Source organism: Neovison vison, chromosome 5 (genome assembly GCF_020171115.1).
Source record: "Neovison vison isolate M4711 chromosome 5, ASM_NN_V1, whole genome shotgun sequence".
Lineage (NCBI taxonomy): Eukaryota > Metazoa > Chordata > Mammalia > Carnivora > Mustelidae > Neogale > Neogale vison.
This window is the reverse complement of record NC_058095.1, coordinates 121,239,675-121,259,585: the sequence shown is the minus strand read 5'-3', so window position 1 is coordinate 121,259,585 and position 19,911 is coordinate 121,239,675. Positions and strand designations below refer to the sequence as shown.

Genomic DNA, 19,911 nt, shown 5'->3' with positions numbered 1-19,911 from the left:
GTGAACTGCAGTATAGAATAATAGAAATTACCCAGTCTGAACAGAGAGAAAATTAAAAAAAACAGAGCCTCAGTGACTTGTGGTGCTATAATCAAAGATTTAACAGTTTCTTATCTAAATCCTAGGTTTTGAGAGAAAAGGTAGGATAAAAAAGTACACGAGGAAATAATGGCTAAATATTTTCTATATTTGGCAAAAGATAAAAACCTACAGATTCAGGAAACTGAATGAATCATTAATAGGATGAACCCAAAGAAATCCAATGAGACACATCCTAGTCAAACTTCTGAGTTTGACTAGGATGTGTCTCATTGGATTTCTTGAGTGTAACAAGGGATGCTGCTTTAGTTACAGGGAGAACCTGGAATGATACTGGATTTCTCATCAGAAACTATGGAGGCCGAAAGCATGTGGTAAAGCAGTTTTTAAATAAAGAAAGCAAGGAACAGTCAGCTCAGAATCCTAAATGCTGTAAAAGTATTCTTCAGGAATGAAGGGGAAATCTAGACATACTCAGATGAAGGAAAACAAAGGGAGTTTGTGGCCAGAAAATTCACCCTAAAAGAATGGCTAAAGAACATTTTCTAAATGAAGGAAACAATAAAGGAGGGCATTCTTGAAATATTGGGAAGAAAAAGTGTGCAGTGTTAGTAAAAATAAGCATAAGTATATTTTTCTTGAATTTTATAAGTTAAGTGTGGTAGAAGCAAAAATTATATCTCATATGGTTCTAAATCTATGTAGAAGAAATATGTAAAACAACTATACTCTAAATGGGGAGGGTAAAGATGCATAAAGGGAGGTGTGTTAGCTTGGGCAGCCATAACAAAAATGCTACAGACTGGGTGGCTTAAACATAAACTTATTTTCTCACAGTTCTGGAGGCTGAAAGCCTTAAGGCCATGGTAAAGTGCCAGCAGGGTTGGTTTCTTATTTGGCCTCTCTCTTTGGCTTGTAGATGGCTGCTGTCTCGTAGTGTCTCCACATGGCCTTTGCTCTGTGGGTGTGCAGTCCTGCTGTCTCTTCCTCTTACAAGGACAGTAGTCCTACTGGATTAGGGCCCTGTCCTTACAATCTCATTTAACCTTAATTATCTCTGTAAAGGCCTTATCTCCAAATACAGTCACATTGTGGGTTTGGGTTTTAACATGTGAATTTTGAAGGACACTGTTTCATTCGTAACAGGAGAGAAAGTTTGTACAATTCACTCAAGCTTGTAAAATGATGATGGCAGTAAAAGTATTCCTGAAGAATACTTTTACAGCATGATGTCAGTAAACTTTGATATATTATCATGTACGCAGATTGACCTCTAGAAAAGCTGTATGAGCTATAAATAAAAAAATGTAATAAATAAAAAATTTAAAAAATGGCATTCTAAAACATGTTTTAGTAAACCACAAGAAGACGGAAAAGAAAATGAACAAACAGAATGAAGAGTATCCCCCCCCCGCAAAAACAATACAAAATTAGAGTGAAACTTTAACATGTCAATAATTACCTGAAGTGTAAATGGTTATGCCAATTAAAGGAGACTGGCAGAGTAGGTGAAGAAACATCACCTGATTATATGCTTTCTATCAGAAATTCACTTCAAATATAGTGATATAGACAGATGGAAGTGAATAGATAGTAAAACATATTTTGCAAACATTAAAAGATGCTCATGGCTATTTTAATATTCTATAGTGTTGACCTCAGAGTAAAGAAAAAGATGTATTTTTCTGAGTCAGTCCATCAAAAGACCCATCCTAAGTGTATACTTCAAACCTCAGATGTGCACAGTATATGAAGCAAAAATACTAGAATTGAAAGGAATAGATATATTCACAAATAGATTTGGAGACTTCACAATTTGGTTCACAATCAGTAGAACACCTTGTTGGAAAATCACCAATAAGAACTTAACATTACTATCAAGTAAAAGAACATAATGCGTATTTATAGACTTATTCCATCTAACAGCAGAGTATGTATTCTTAAAACATATACCAACATAAACCATATCTTGGGCCACAAAGCAAACCTCATCAAATTTAAAAAAATGTGTTCTTCCCCCAAAAGGGTCAAATGTGTTCTTCCAAATGTGTTCTTCCCCCAAAAGGGTCAAACTAGAAATCAATAACAGAAAGATAGCAGGAAGGTATCCAAACATTTGAAAAGTAGATAACACATTTGTATATAATCCTTGAGTCAAAGAAAAAAATCTCAAATAAAAAAAATACACTGAAGTTAATGAAAAGACAACCTTTCAGAACTTACGACATGTCTAAAGTAGTACTGGGAAGGAAATCTGTGGCATTGAATACCTACGTTAGGTAGAGAAAAAGAAAAAGGGCTCAAGTCAATAAATTTTAACCCAAAATAAAAACATCCAAAATAAATAAGAAATAATAAAGAGTAGAAATCAATTAAATTGCAAACAGAGTAACAATAGAGGAAATCAATGAAACAAGGATGTAGTTCTTTGAGAAGATTAATAAAACTGTTAAATCTTTATTGGTGAAAAAAATAGACAAATTACTAGGGTCAGCAATAAAACCGAGTATCACTGCAGACCCTGTGTCACCAGAGTAGTAAGGCAGACAACAAACTTTATACACAAATTGGAAAACTTGAAAGACTAGTTCTTCAAAAAGCAAAGTACTACAACACCCCATGGGGAAAAGAAAATTTGAATTGTTCTCTATTAAGGAAATTAAATAATGATTTTAAGACTCCCTAAAAGATCTTCAAGTACAGATGACTTCCCCGGAGAATTCTACCAAAGATTTGAGGAAAGATTAATATCAATTCTACACAGTCTCATCTGGAAAATACAAGAGCAGGGAACAACTCAATATATTTTATGAAGTTGGTGCTGTTAGTAAAACCAAATGAAGACAGTAATAAAACAAAACCCCAAACCCCAGATTTACAAACTCATGTCTGTCATGAATGTGGGCATGAAAATCTTCATCATGATGCACTTAATCAACAAGGCTAAAGAAGAAAAATCATATATCAATAGATGCAGACAAAGCTTTGACAAAACTGAACACTTACTCCTGATAAAAACTGGGGAAAAATAGAAATGTTATAGATTGGGTTGTGTCCTGCAGAAAAAACGTTTTTAAGTCCTGATGCCTTAGAATATGACCTTATTGGAAAATCGGGTCCTTACAGTTGTAATAAGATGAGTTGATAAAGGAACAGAGTAGGCTCTTAATCCAATTTGTGTCCTTTTAAGAAGAGAGACAAAGTGTCATGTGGTGAAAGGTATGGAAATCCTGGATTAGCCATTATTCCCAGAAGCTAAGAAGAGGCAAGGAAAGTTCTACCCATAATCAGAGAGGAGGCCTGGCCCTATTGACTTTGGACTTCTAGTCAGAACTATGAGAATAAACCTCTCTTTTAAACTTTGTGGTACTTTGTTATAGCTACTCTAGGAAACTAACACAGAGGAATACTTTCTCCACTTGATAACATGAATCTACAAAAATTTTAAAGCTAACATTAAATGTGAGAGGTTCAAAATTCTCCCCCTCAGGCTGGGAACAAGGCAAGGATGGTTTGCTCTTGCCACTCTTGTTCAACACAGGGCTGGAATTTCTAACCAAAACAATGAAGCACAAATGAAACGAACAAAAAATATTACTTTATTTACTTTATATATAAGTAATTTACTATTTATTTACTTTACATATAAGTAAAAAAGAAGGGATATTAATTGTCCCTATTTGTAGATGGCATGGTTGTTTACATAGAAAAGTTGAAAGTATCTCCAAAATCTAGAACTAATCAGTAAGTTCCATAATAGTGCAGATTTAAGATAAAAATCAATGTATTTTGCAAGATGCAAAAGTTTCAGATTTCTTGTACAACAGTGTGGTAAATATATTTCTTTTACTAGCAATGAACTTTTGTAAAACCCCATTTACTAGTGTTTTCCTCTAACACCACTCCCGTCCCGGGGGAGGAAAAAAAAAAAAAAACTATAGAGAGAACAAAACTGATATATAGCTAACAAATCATGTAGAGAACTTATGGTGTAAACCACAAAATCAAAATGAAGAGAATTGAATTTCTGAATAAATGGGGAGAGATCTTGTGTTCTTGATGTTTGCTTGATTGTTTGGGAAAATTCAATTTCTTGTGGTTGTGAGACTGACATCCCTGGCTGTCATGTGAGGGTTGTCTCAGCTCTAAAGCGCCCCTCCTCCAATTTCTTGGCTCCTATTCCCCTTCCTCAGTCTCTAAACCTATAAAGGCAGAGTCCTTCTCATGCTTTTACATCTCTCTTCTTTCTGCCATTTTATCTTTGATCCCTCTGGGAAATGCTTTCAACTTCATTGAACTAGGTAATTAGATTGGATTCACCTGGATAATTTAGGATAATCTCTCTATTTTAAAAATACTCCGATTAATCACCTCAGTTTCCTTTTTTATTTCCCCTTTTGTTATATCAGATAACCACAGCTTCTGGTGTTTGGCCATGGGCATCTTTCTGGGGGTAAGGTACAATTACTCTGCCTACCACATAGGCCTAATGGTTTCCCATTGCCCATGACGTTGTATAGATTTTTTTCCAGAAGTTCTTTCCTACCTTTTGGGTTTTATCAGATACAGCCACCTCTGGTAGTCAGCACAGGCACATCTTTCATATTTAATATGTTTGTATGTATTCTCCCTCTGCCTCAGAAGCTGCTCTTTCTCTGACTTCAAGACTTAGGTCAGACCTCAGCGCATTTGTTCCTGGGAGAGTTAGATCCTTATTCTGTTTCCTTAGCGTCATGATTATAACACTTATTGCATTATGGAGATAATTTAGCTCAACATTTGTTTCAACCACTAGTCTGTGATCCTTTCAAGGACGGAGAACATGTTTTATTCAGTTTTGTATTTGTCATACCTACTGCAGTCTTGGGCACACAATGAGCCCTTCCAGAAGGCTGAGTGGCTTTGTTAACGAACATTTGTTTCAGTGGTAATGAACATCACCCTTTGAGCGGCAGTCAATCAAGTCCTAAAGTATGATAAGGACAAGGACTCTAGATTCATCATCCTTGGTTCAGTACGGATAAGTACCTGTTCCGAAATCAGAACTAATGTTTTCAGCATGAAGGTTGAGACAGGCTCAATGAAAACGCAGGGGAGGCGTCACCGCTTTGTACCTTTTTTTACATCTATAAAGTAAGGCTGTGAGCCCGGGCACAAGCAGACCTGGATGCTATTTCTAAGTGACCTTAACCTCTCTCTGTGTGTTCTTTACCTGAAATAGAGAAATGGAAGGAGATTCAATTTTAAAACTTACTGAGTGCTTAGTCTCTTCCAGGTGCTGGGGAATTTAAAGACCAATTAGAAATGGCCTTTACCCTCCTGGTGTATGTAACTGGTCAGGTTGCCCTTACGATGTGGTGGGTTTATTTCAGCTCTATCTCTAATGCCTTTGTCTTTCTCCTCCTCAGAGCGCATTTGGGAGGAGAGAGGGTAACACTGTAGCCTGTGGGAAACCTACAGGGGTAGTGTTCCTTTGGCCAGGGAGTAAATCTGAGACCTGATGATTGCTTCTCCTGCTCAATGAGGTGACTGTATTTGCTTCATAAAGCCGACAATACCTAGGACACCACTTTGCATACCTTTGATTTCATCCTGAGGAAGGAATAAGTGAATTTCAAAGGCTAAGCTGCTTTGAACGTTTATTTAAAGATGGTTTGAACATTTAATCCTGGAGACCTGCTCTCCTCCTTTTTTTCTCCCCTTCTGTTACCTCTTCACCTCTTCTTTGCTCCTTCGTTGAGCCCCCTGCTAGGAGAGTGCTAAATGGCAATATACTTAGAAGATTTTTTTTTGAAGCAATTAAAAGAGAAGAGTTTGATATTTCCTGTTATAGAATTTTAAGAGGTAGATTTTGTGTTAAATTAGTACTTAGCACATTTCTTTTTGCTGTTTTAAAGCAATTTTTTCCCAATACAAATGACATACTAATCTCTATGTCATTTCTATTCATGAAGAAGCAACATTTGCACAGTGCTCGTTCATCCATGAATGCAGTTTGTAGCGAAACCACATAATGCCCGATGGTACTGTGCTGACAGGCACAGGAGAAACAGAACAGATTTTGTTTTCTGAAGATTGATCATTTATACATCAGTTGATAATTTTTTCTCCAGGTTGCTTCTTACATAGATGATGAGAAATTTTTTACTTTTGTAAGAAGCTATGGATTTCAATGAACCTCTGTCAGTACTGCAGACCTACCTACTCAATATCCCTTTTTATCTTGAGCAGCTTTTCCAGAAAAGATAAGAAGTAATATTGGTCCCTCATTTTAAAAGTAATATTGCTGAAAATAGTAAGGGTGGGGGGTTGAGGTTTTGAGATACAGTTTGTGAGCGACAACTTGTTCGTACAACTCTATCCTGGCCTGGCAAATTTTTAAGAAAACAGGAAGACTTATGCACATCTAATTTGTGTTTTAATATTACTTTTCAATAAGTACTTTTACCAGCTTTTTACATTTAAATATACAGTTTCTTTGTTATCAAGCATCTTTGTTCCCTCCCTTGTGCCCTGTCTTCAATTGCTTGTTTTTGGTGTTTTATGAAATGTATAGTCTGACTTTCATTAGGTTGTTACCCTTCTCTCTGATTTTATTGAGATTCCTGCCATGAGTTAAAGATTGTAGTACAAAGTAATTTGGTATAAGGCCTCTTTACATTCAATTTATTAAGTTTATTTTATAGAGAATTAGTTTATATGTAATATGTTTGAGTGGATGAAAGTTTTATTTTAATGACTCAGTCTGTAGTGCAGAAGAGTTATTTGGTGGGTTCAGAAATAACTGATTTGAGAACTTCTGTGGGTCCCACTATTCTGGTTATAATTGTTATATTCAGTGTGATTTTTAAAAAAAAGGATATGTTCTATTAACTTCTCAGACCACAAGACTTAACTTGATTTATTTGGTTTGATAGGCTTCCTCAATTTTATAATGGGCTCCATCATAAGCATGTTAAATGAAACGAAGTCTTGTTATATTAACATAATTAAAATTTTTTTTGGTACAAGGCAGTTTTAGGAATAGTGATTTTATTTTCCACAATGATTGAAGGAGATGGTAGTATGAACAATCCTAGATCATATTAGCTTTAGAATATTTTTATGGATATACTTGGTATATAGAGATTGTTAAGAATTCACTTCAAACAAAATACTGATGTCCTGCTGTGGGTTTAGTAACACAAGAGGGCCTGATGAACCGAATCTGTCCTTGTGTCTCAGTGTCAGCCCAAGTAACACTATCAAGTTACTTCCCTTTTTTTTTTTTTTAAAAGATCTTATTTGTCCATTTAGAGAGAGCAGAGGAAGGGGGAGAGGGAGAGGAAAAAAGTATTTCAAACAGGCTCCACGTAGAGCCCGACTCAGGGCTTGATCTCATGACCCTGAAATCATGATCTGAGCTGAAATCAAAAGCTAGATACTTAGCCAACTGAGCCACCCAGGTGACCCTCTCAATTACTTTTTATGTGTTTGATTTCAAGCTTTTCTGCTTCATTTGAAATAAAAAATATAGAGTAGGATGTCAACAAGGTAAACAGTTAAGCAGATGCTGTAGGTGTTTCCATGAAACCTGAAAGTGAGATTTGAAATGCCTTCAGGTAACCTGTGTGTTGTTGACAGCGGAGAGTAAACTCACCACTTCTGAAGTAGCACCCCGGTTTCAAAACACTGACTTCTACTTAAGTTGTTATTTTCACCTTCACTGTAATAGTGATCTTTAGGCTTTTCCTCTATAGGAATTAGTATGTTTATTGCTTAAGTAAATTCCTGATTTAGTTAGGTGGTGGGGAGAATCAGATTCTGAACACTGATAGTTAAGTAAGCTGTATTCACAAGTGTATAAATGAAGATGAATTATTTTAAATAATTTTTTTTACATTTAAAAATGTGTTTCATTTTTATTGTTGTCATGGGGAATGTTCTATCATGTCAAGAAAATGATATATATGGGTATGCGACTTAAACAGGTTCTTCATGTTTAAGAACTGCTTTTAATGATTGGATGAAATTTTGCCCTTATAGTTCCATTTTTCAAGGGTTACACACAAAATCATACATGGAAACCTATATACAAAGAAATAAACAGTTATATATCCTATCTTTTACTTCTTCCCTCTTTTTTGGAGATAGAATATATTTTTTATTGTTCAGGACTTTTAAAATCACTACTGGAAACGTATTTTAATATCCATTAAGGTAGTTTTTCTATAATCAAGGTGAACTGTTGACTTTTGGTGGTGATGTCTTCCTTATATTACAGTATTGTGATTATACCAGTTGGTTTATGAAAACAGGTGGCTTGGTCAAGATGAATATATTCATTTAAAAATAACCATGTAGTTCTTTAAAAAACAAAACAAAACAATTGAACTTTGAAACTTGGGAAATTAACATTTGTAGAATGCATGTCAGTGGTTTGAGAAATTTTCCTAAGACCTCCCTTTTGATATCTTGAAATTTTTTTAGCAATCTTTATGTAGATCTGAGTCTTACCTCTTTCTCTTTTTTAATTAAAAATTTTTTTTAGGATTTTATTTTTATTTGTCAGAGTGTATAAGCAGGGTGAGTGGTAGGCAGAGGGAGAAGCATATTCCCTACTGAGCAAGGAGCCCCATGTGGGCCTAGATCCCAGGACCCCAGGATCATGACCTGAACTGAAGGCAGATGCTTCACTGACTGAGCCACCCAGGCATCCCTGAAGCCATCCCTCTTTAAGTCTTGCCTGATTTCTGCTCTCTGGGTCGGGGGAGATGCTCTCATTAGTAGCATTTGCTGATTTCTGTGGTATAAGACTTCCAACATGGCAGATTTTAGTTACTACGTGATGTCACTGGACACAGAGAATGAAGTGACGGGCACAGTCAGCTCTCACAAGCTGTTTGATTCCGTCACTACTCCTCCTTTCACATGATGATGAATCATGATTGATTTTGCACCTGGTGTTATTCTTGGACTGTGTTATAGCATAACATGGGTAAAATATTTGTGACTATATAGCGTTATTGTGATATTCCAAACTAGAATACTGACCATGTGTAACTGCCTCTTATTTCTGTTTATCAGTTGGGTGCAAAGCTTTGGACATGAGGGGCTTGGATTATTACTGGACATTTTGGAAAGACTGATTAATGGTAAAATGTAAGTATATTGTTCATTTTTATTTTCAGTTAAGCTACATTTCTGTGTCTAATTATAATTCCAATACTGATATTTTTTATGCCAATGCAGACAAGAAAAAATTGTAAAGAAGAATCAGCATAAAGTTATACAGTGTCTAAAGGCTTTGATGAATACACAGGTATGTACATAAGTAGTTATATTGTATTCTTCACTAGTTCTTAGAGAATTTCTGTGAAATAGAGTTGTATGTTATGAAATTTGAACTAAAGAGATGTACTGCTTTGATAAGCTTATGCGTAGATAGAGGACAAAATATTACATTGCATTGACTTCTAGTTTTGTATCAAATCAACCATCTCTCAACAGGAGAAACTTGAGAATTGAGTAGCATCTCTTGATGCTTAAATCCTCATGTGCACATTAATTCTCCCTTTCTACTCTCTTTTTGTTCTCCTCTCTGGCCATCCTTTCCTTTTCAAAGTATAGTATGAGTAAGTTTTGAAATCATACATGATAATCAGACATGGTCTGCAGTAATACTTATTACCAAAGAATCAAGTTGGAAAGACAGTTTTTATAGTTGAGGAACTTAAATCTGCAAGGAAATTAATGTGAACCGATAGGAAACAGGTCCCAGAAATGGATCAGTGATGTTTAATGTAAGTAATATTGAGACTAAAGGTAATAGGGCAGGTCTGCTGAGTTTGTAAATGTGTATCTGACAGTGTTTCCTTGTTTAATAGAATTTGTACTGTTAATTGTGGAAATTAGCTCTATCCCATGCCACGTCTTTAGCTTCAACATCTAAACATATCTACCTCATGATGGGTGCAGTAATGATAGGTATTTTAGTTGCCATTAGACAGCAGGAGAGGAATTTTACCTATGGTGTTAGGATGATTTGAGTTTTAGAGCAAAACTGTATATTTCTGATTTTTTAAAATATTTTTGCGTTAAAAAAAATAAGCCTTTAGAAGACTACACCCTTAAGTACTGGTACTTAAATTATTAACATTCATATTTCTTTTTACTAAATATAGCAAAAGTTTGTATTTTCTGATTATTTCTGTCTTATTTATTTTTCAGCATTTTCTTGAGCTGAGTTTTGTTTTTAACCAATGAAATATTTTTTTTACCACCCTGCCTTCTCTAATCAGAGAAGATTTTCAAGCAGACTATCTGATGTAGAAATCTGCTCTATGTTGTTATATATTCAAATATATTCTAGATTTGAGCTCGTTGTTCTGTAAGAATTAGATTCCAGGTATTGTGAATGATCTTGTGCATCATTCTTTGAATTTGAGAAAACCATAATTAAAGAGAGGTGAGGAGGTTTCTATAGACCATAATATTCCTGCTCGATTTGAGACTGAATTGGAGAGCGGGTAAACTTCATGTGTTTATGTTCTAAGTGATATAGTGTGTTCTCTTATAAGAGACTGCTTTTGCTTATAGTTTGTGTCTGTGGAGCTAGAATATATTGTCTTTGTGTTGATTGCTATCACCTGTACTTACATGAATAAAAAGTTACTGATACTTGGAATTAGTATTCTAATGTCTGAATTCTAAAATTAATAATATATGAAATAATTTTTCAATAAAGACTCTCTTGGGGTTTGTTGATGATTTTTCATTTATCTCACTGTGCAGGATTTATAGGAGTTCTTTGAAGGATGGAAAAAATACAGGCTTTAAGAGAACAGTGGTACCTTATTAGGTACTAGTATTTTGTTATTAATGTAATGAACAAATCTGGTAATAGGTGAAAGTGGATTTCATGTAATAAACTAGGCTAAATAATATTTTCTAAGTGGAAAAAGACTGAATATCAGGGGGAAACAAAGGGATGAGAAGTTAAATACTTTTGCATTAAAAGATAATTAGAACAAGGGCTTCATTCTGGTCAGTTAACTGTTTGAGTGTTGCTTTAAGGTGTGCACCTGCAGGGACGGTGTTTTGCTCCTGAAGCCAGCCCCTTACCAGCCTGGACCCTTCTCTTTGCTCCTAGGATTAACTCACCATAGGGAATTATTCAGCATCAGTATTCATGTCTCATTGATCATCCTCCACAGGGATCTAAGGTCTTCCCCTTCTCCCACTGAACACCCTTGCAGTGGCTTGAAATTCCATCTATTAGGTAATAATAGGTCTCAAGTAGAATGCAAAGGGAACCTGGCTTTAGTCTTCGGTTTAGAACACGTGAGTTTTCATATAAACCTGGGTGGGTCCTTGTCATTCAGTAGAGAGACAACCTTAGACCTTCCAAAATTTGTCACTGCCTCTAACCTTGTAATAGGCTTCATTTAATGCACTTTAGATGCTAGCAGATGCTAGCACTGGTAAGTTGATGATTTGTCTCAGAGTCGACAGTTTTTGTTTGGTTTTGCTTTTTTTTTTTTTTTTTTTTTTAATAACTGAACAAGAGTAATTTAATTCAAGTAGGCAGCAATTCTGTCTGTAGTTCTAGGTGCTCAGTAGTGCTAACCTGGCTTCATTCCAGCCTTAAAATGAGCACTACGTGCGTTTATGTTAGCAAAGTCAGAATACTGCTGATGATGGACCTTCCAGAGGTTAGGGGGTGCTAATCAAAACTATGAAATCTGAGAATGCTCATATTCTGCTCTCCCCGCATTAATGGTTTAGGGTTGGAGGGCTTCGCAGAGAAGGTAGCGAGTATCACCTGGAGGAAATCGGTGTGCCTTGCCTTGAGTGGTTGGAAGAGCCACAGGTTTCTGATTCCAGAGGTGCAGGCATTGGTTAAGGATGTCTGGGTGGGTGGGAAATAAAGGGGGAAATGCTTTACTGGATCGTCCTCAGTTTTCTTAGGACAGAGCCAGCCCTTTGGTTCTTGGTAATCATTGACTGATTGACTCTTTGAATTGGATCTAAGTGGTACTTTCTATGCTTCTGACAATTCCCTGGAATGATTATTAAAGAATGTTGTGGTTCTTGGCCCCATGCCTGCTTTCTTTTCTTTTTTTTTTTTTTTTGTTTCCAGTTTTTGTGATGCCCAAGACATCACAAAAGTGATCACTTCCTGGCTGTCTGTTTGTAAACTTTTCCTTATCACCAATAAGAGGGGGAAGTTTCTCCAGAAAGCATATCTTGGGGCCCTTGGCCCCCGTGCAGGCGCTGCTTCCTTCATACCGGTGTTCCTTAGAAAGCAGCCTAAAGCAAATGGGGTATTTTAGCACAGTTAACTAATGGCTTCTTTGTATAAATGGCATCTGTGAGATAGGAAAATTATAAATAAGATTTTGTTCTCACAGCATTTGGGTCTAAGCTTGTTATAGATTTAACTTTGATACTTATACCTTGTGTTAATTTTTAGTTAAGCCATAGTTTATATGTCTGTTATTGGGATTAAGGTTCTTTTTTGTGCTCAGTAGTAATTCTAATCAACCAATTTCTCACTCTTTAGAAAGATCCTCGGGGAGGCATGGAAGATAAATCGTATCGTTTTATTGCTTCTATTTATCCTCTGTTATTTGATACTTATCTTCCATAGATTGTAAGTGGGCCCTAAGAGATGTATACATCCTTAAATCAAAACACGAAGTCATTAACATGGCTCCTTATCTTCTAATTGGATGTGACATCCTAGCAGTAGCAAACAAACTTTATCCTTGTCTGGCATCATCCCATTTATATAATGTGTTTACAATTGCATTGTCTTTCTGATGATAAAATATCATTCTGATTAGAATACTTATGCTCCTCATGGCAGTTTCTACATGGTATCTGCCCAAATCATCTTTCAACTTGGGCCCATCTTAGGAACTCAGTGTTACTCTTTAGGTCTGCCCTGTTGTTACGTGGTTACCACATGTGGCTGTTGAGCACTTCTAGTGTGACTTGTCTGAATGGAGATGTGCTCTAAATAGAAAATAGACACTGGATTTTGAATATGTAGCAAAGAAAAGAAATGAAATAATCAATGAATGTTTTATATTGACTCTGTTGATATGATTATATTTTAGATATATTGGATTAATTTCATTAAAATTTTACTTTTGGCTTGGAAACCTGACATTGCCACTGTGGTTCTCATTCTGTTGCTGTGGGATAGAATTGATGCGTGTGGTTACTTGTGATAGTGTATCCCTTATCCACCTTCCTTCCCAGGAAAGCTCCTCATGCCCTCAGGGTCTGGTTCAGAAACAGACTGTTCATTTTGTGTGCTTGTGTTGGGAAATCTCAGTTTTCCTCACTGCTTCTCCCTTTCTCCAGGGGGTTACTTATCTTACTTACTTAATAGTTATCAGTCCTACCATTATCAAATCACCTTTGAGAAGTCACTTATATTTGCTTGACTCTCCTACTTCTTGATATGAATACTTTTATGAATTTTTATTCTTTTTAAATTTTTTATGATATTTATTTTCTGGCTTTTACTAAATGTGAAAATGTATTATCCTATCAACTTTTTAAATAATGATGTTTCCTTTAGGGTGTTGTTAATTTTTTCAATAAACTGCTAACCTTTAGCCTCTTATTTCCAAAATGTTTATAGTATGGCTTGGAAAGAATTATGAGTGAAGAGAGGAGTCTTTCTCTGTTAGCCAAAGCCATCGATCCCGAGCACCCAAGTATGATGACAGATGTGGTGAAACTCCTGTCTGCGGTATGCATTGTAGGAGAGGAAAGCATGTAAGTCTTCTCAACTCATTTCTCTAAACTATGTAACAGTATAATTTGATTTACTTAGTGTTTTCATTATTCTAGACTGGAATTTATTGTTAATAAATGAATACAACTTAAGCAACTGCTTTAGATTCATAATTGGCTGAACAGAAATGTTTGAGTAATAATTTCTCAGTATAGTAGTTCTAGGCTAACATGTTTCTATGAAAAACTGATTTTGTCATATTTATTTTAAAATATTCTGATTTCAAACCCTAAACAAAAATTCTCAGTGAAGACATAAAAAAAAATATATGAATGGATCCTATTTCTTACGTAATTTTGTTTTTCAGATAGAGTTAATTCAAAACCCTTATAAAAGCGAACATCATACTATTTGAAAATGTATTTATAGCACAGATTTGAAAAGTGTTCTATGAAAGAATAGTACTTTACTGATTGAGGGTACATAGTCTGACCATAAAGTACATCCTGAAGTTTTAAACTTTAAACACATTATCCACATATGTTAAGGTTGTAACTAAAAGACTATTACATACATATTAACAGATAATTATAAAGATAAACTTTTTTTTTTTTAAAAGGTTGGGGTACTTATTATAAGATGCATTTAAAAATTTATTATAAATGCCTTTTAAAAAGACTAAAGATAAAGGCACTTGTGATGAGCACTAGGTGTTACATGTAAGCAATGAATCAATAAATTCTACTCCTGAAACTGCTATCATGCTATATATGTTAGCTATCTGGAATTTAAATAAAAACTTGCAACAAAAACCAAACAGAAAAGGATTAAGACAGTAGAAAATGGAACAACTAACAGAACAGAGAGAAATAGCCCTTTCATGAAGGCTGGGCAAAGGCCCGTAAGCCGAACCTTCTGCCAACATTTGAAACTTGTCCTTATGGTGAACCTGCTTGGGGGCTGAGGAGTGTTGGGCTGTCCCTGTCCAGTGTGGCCTCACCGGAGAGTCTGCAGGCCCCACTCTGGCCTTGCCCTCCAGCTGTCTGCACACATAGCTACAGCGCGCCTCCATGGACGAGGAGGTCCCCAGCGGCAGCCCCAGCACACGAAGCCAGGCACAGCTTCAGCACGTTCCCTTTCCCATTTTCAGAGTACCCTATTAATTGTATCACAGAACCCTAAGAGTTTACTTATTGCTGACACACTGGTTGCTCCTTCTGCTCCTTCCTCTCATTCCATCCTCCTCCTCCTCCTTCTTTCCTTTCTTATTTCTCGGTTCTTCTCTTTTCCTTCTTCATCCTTCCTTACCACTTTCTCCTTTCCTTCGTTCCTTCTTGTCCCTCTGCTTTCCCTCCTCTTTCTTTTACCGTCTCTTTTTCCTTCTCTTTTTTTCACTACCTCCTTCCTCCACTTTGTATTTATCATTTCTTGACTTCCTAGGTTATCAAGATGATGAAGATAATGTTAACAGCCTACATGTCTGTGTCTACAAACTGAGTTTCTCCAGTGTGCCAGGCTGTGTTAACACACTGGTCTTTAAAGGAGTAACGGGTGTATTTCTTGTGTTGGCTATAAATCCTTACTATGATGTATTTTTGGCTACCAGACTTCTTTATACTCAAAAGGAAGGATAGTATAGTGATTAAGAATGCCGAGACCATGCTTACCACACCGACTGTCTGATTTCAGATCCTTGCTCCACTTAGGAGATGTGAGACCTCAGACAAATTGCTTAACTCCCCGCCTCCCCGTTTCCTAATCTATAATAAGGGATAATAAAATCTACTTCATAGAACTATATACATTAAAAAGAGTTAATATTTGTAAACTGGTTTAAATAGTGCCTGATGCGTAGAAAGCACTTTATAAGTGTTTGATAAATAACCCTCATCATAGGGTTATTAGGAATAAATGAACAAAAACATGTAGCTAGTACTTGATACATGCTATGTACTCAGCTTTTAAAATGTTGCTTCTTGCTTAGGAGTAGTGATTCTGGAGTTCAGTAGATTAAGCAGTTGTAGTTAGGCATTTGGATTACTTGCTATTTGAAATTTAATTAATTTCAAAATTTCTGATAGCCTTGAAGAGGTTTTAGAAGCTTTAACATCAGCTGGAGAAGAAAGAAAAATTGACAGATTTTCACCTATTGTGGAAGGACTCCGACATGATTCAGTTCAACTGCAAGTAGGTTTCATATCTAATCCTATGTACTGTTTTGTAACTGTTAGCTCACTGGCTTATATTCAAATATGAAAACCTGCATGTTGTCCAATATTTTATAATATTTCAAATAACGTATAGAATTCTAATAATGTATCTTATAGATGTAACTTGGCGTGTACCTATTATTATTTCCTTAGGTTATGTTCCTAGAAGCTGGCTTACTAGAGATCTCTATAAAACATATAATCATAGTCCATAAATTGTTTACTCTCGGTTAGTCTCATTAGTTGACTATTACAAATTTTAAGTTTGGGCAATTAAGTGAATTATGGCTTTTCATTGATCTATTAGTTTTTATGTTGGAAAATTAAGACTTTCCATAAATAATAATGAGACCAAGTTACACTGAGATTTTCAAAGATATTTAAATATTTAAGTTCTCACAGTCACATTTAGACTTAGCCATTATATTGTCCAAGCTGTATAACTAATATTCTTTTAATTTCTCCTTTTTTTTTTTGTAAAAAAAAAAAAAAGTTTTTTTAAATAACTGTAATTACTGTTACAAGTATTGCTAATACCCTGAGTATCTTTAAGGAAATAATAGATACCTGACTCCCACTTCCCAATATTTTTAGAATTTAATTGGCGTGACCTGGCTTTTGGGATTTTTAAAGATTCTCAGATGATTCTAATGTGCAGCAATATTCAAAAACAAAGATGTACTAATAGCTATAAAGTAAACTTATTTCACACTTAATTAGTAAAAAAGTTAGTTTTTTTTTTAAAGATTATTTATTTCATTTATTTGAAAGAGAGAGAGCAAGAGAGAGCACAGGTGAGAAGATGGAGAAGTTGGCTTCCCGCTGAGCCAGGAGCCTAGTGCCTTGGGATCATGGCCTGAGCCAAAGACGCTCAACTGATTGAGCCACCCAGTTGCCCCTAAAAAATTACAGTTTTAAATTTTATTTTAAAGCTCTGGGTAGCTTGACCTTCATATGGTTTCTCAGTGTGGTAGGAACAGAAAAACCAAATCTCCACGTTGAATTTTAAAATAAAATGGTATTTGATTTACAGGCTGAAAATCTTAAGGATAGTCAAATGAATAAATTTACTGTGGCATTTCTAATGATCGTATTTGTGATGGTGATCTTCCCGATGACAGTCTTCGTGAATGGCTAGCGCAGACCCCTGCTTTCTCTGGGCGGCAGGGAGGCAGACCTGGAGATTTGAGTGTGTGGTCCCTGTTGCAGAAGTGTCAATACTGGAGCTTCTGGAAAAAAGCCCCGCCTGACTCGTCGGGGCTTGTCAGAGAGCATAGGAATGGGAGTCTGGGATGTGTTGTCCACTCTGATGTGGACCCCGCTCCTTCAGTTTTTTTGATGTGTGCTCTAGAGTCTTTTTGCTTATGCTCCATGGGTCTCATTTCCCTTCTCCTCTCATCTGGCTCCAGAGCTCCCATTTGCCACAAGCCCAAGGAAAAGCAAACTAAGAAGAAGCTTTGTAGAGAAAAGCTGAACACTTACCTTGTCTGAATTTTCCTTTGGTAGCCAGGTTACCTTTTACTCATGCAGTATTTGTACAAATTGCACCAGGTTATCAGATTCATTAATTTGTGTAGCATATTAGAGTTCATGTCCAATTCTGAAAATTTCACTTAGGAAATGTAATAATCACTTGTAAACATTATCACCTAAATACTTCTTATGCTAATGTATACTTTTTTTTTCTTTTTAAAGATTTAATTTTTTTATTTGAGAGTGAGAGGAAGTGAGGATGGGTTGGGGATGCATGGTGGGGGGAGGGTTATGGAGCAGGGAGCTGGATGCGGGGCTCCATCCCAGAACCCTGGGATCATGACCTGAGCCAAAAGCAGACCCTTAACCAACCTAGCCACCCAGGTGCCCTTACTAATGTGTACTTTTTGAACTAATAACACACGTGTCCCTAGAGTGGGAGGGATGGTGTCTTGTGATGCAAGGACTAGAGTTGTGAGTCGCACAGCTTGAATTTAAGCTGGATCTCTTGGCATCCTGGCTCTGTGACTCAGTCGGGATCATGCCCCAGACCACTTCTATGCTTCAGTTCTCTCACTTGTGAGAGAAGGACAATATTGATCACTATCTCATTGTGGATATGGGGATTACATAGACTAATGTATTTAAAATGCTTAGTTTTTTTGCCATAAATGTTGAGTAAATGCTAGCCTTACAAAGTAATTTTGTTAAATTAAAAACAAAGTCAGTGGAAAATGAAGATTGAAGGGGATCTTCCTTTTTCAGAAATATTAGCTGTGTTGATAGTAAAATTGTTACATAACTATAACTTAGCAGTTACACTCATGAACTAACCCGGATGAATGAAATGCAGGTTCATACACATCCCCATACCCATATTGTTACAGCAGCTTTATTTGTCATAGGCTCAAATTGGGAACAATCCAGATGTCCTTCAACAGGTGAATGGTTAAACTGTGGACACCCATACTGCAGAATACGTAGTATCGAAAAAGAATCAACTATTGATACACCCAACAACTTACATGAATCTCCAGGGAATTACCTTTCTTGAAAAATGCCAGTCCTGAAGGGTGTACACTGGATGGTTCCATTTATATAGTAGCCTTGAAAGAACCAAGTTTTAGAGATGGAGAACAGTTTAGTGGTTGCCAGAGGTTTGGGATAGGGGCTGGGAAAGTATTGGGTGTGGCCGTAAGTAAATGGCAGCAGAGAGTTGTGTGTGGTGACATTTGTGCATCTTGATTGTGGTGATGGTGGCAAATTTGTACATACAGCGAACTTGCACAGAACCTTACTTGGACACACAAATGAGTGTAAGACTGCTGAAATCTGAATAAGCTCTTGTGGGGTGTACCAATTTCAATTTCCTGGTTTTAATGTTACATTATAATTATGCAAGAAGTTACCATGGGGCAGAATTTTGCGAAGAGTACCTAGGACCTACCTGTAAGTTTTTTCTTTTTGCAACTTTCTGTGTATGTACAATTATTTCAGAATAAAAAGTTTAAAAAGACTTGGTAAAAGTGGGGTCCCAATTTGTTTGCAGCAGTATTATGGTCACTTAATATTTTAAAGCTCTGAAGAGGGGCACCTGGGTGGCTGTTGGTTGGTGTCTGCCTTTGGCTTGGGTTGTGATCCCAGGGTCCTGGGATCAAGTCCTGTGTTAGGCTTCCTGCTTGGTGGGGAGGCTGCTTCTCCCTCTCCATCTGCCTCTTCTCTCTCCTTGTGCTCGCTTGCTTTCAAAAATAAATAGATCAGTCTTAAGCTTTGAGGAAAAGGGTGAAGATGTCTTGTTAAGAACAAAGCCATGTTTCATCTAGACAAATAACATGATTGACTCATTAATTGAAAGATGGCAATTACAACCTTAAGATTTTTGGTAACATGTATATGAAATTTGTTTTGGCTATTGAGGTAGCCATGTTTAGCAATGGCTAAACATTGAGGTAAACTTGTCTAACCTTATCATTAGGATTATCATTGATTATCATATGAACCTGAAGGCAAACTACATGTATCAAAAACGTTCCTGGAGGGGCGCCTGGGTGGCTCAGTGGGTTGAGCCGCTGCCTTCGGCTCAGGTCATGATCTCAGGGTCCTGGGATCGAGTCCCGCATCGGGCTCTCTGCTCGGCGGGGAGCCTGCTTCCTCCTCTCTCTCTGCCTGCCTCTCTGCTTACTTGTGACCTCTCTCTGTCAAGTAAATAAAATCTTAAAAAAAAAAAAAAGTTCCTGGATATGTTTAGTCATTTCTGTTGGTCAATTACTCTCAATTTATTGAAGGTGCTACCATTTGGAAAATAAATATCTATAAAATTCTCTGAAAGAGAATGACCAGTTAAAAATTGAGAATGGATTATTAGCTTATAGAAGACACTAAGACTTGAAATTAAAATATATTTAAAGATTTGATGTAATTTTGAAATGATTCCTTTTTATAACCGTTTTACTGAGA

At 36.3% G+C, this 19,911-nt stretch overlaps 1 protein-coding gene across 2 annotated transcripts in view; it reads left to right on the top strand.

The window, feature by feature from the left end:
• The window catches only part of DIAPH3 (diaphanous related formin 3), a 512,938-nt gene that overhangs the window by 149,291 nt on the left and 343,736 nt on the right, over positions 1-19,911 (top strand). For both annotated transcript variants that reach the window (XM_044249843.1, XM_044249842.1), the window contains 4 exons: positions 9,106-9,180; positions 9,271-9,340; positions 13,676-13,812; positions 15,853-15,958. In XM_044249843.1, the coding sequence (XP_044105778.1) occupies positions 9,106-9,180; positions 9,271-9,340; positions 13,676-13,812; positions 15,853-15,958 (388 nt within the window). The remainder of the gene's footprint in view (positions 1-9,105; positions 9,181-9,270; positions 9,341-13,675; positions 13,813-15,852; positions 15,959-19,911) is intronic.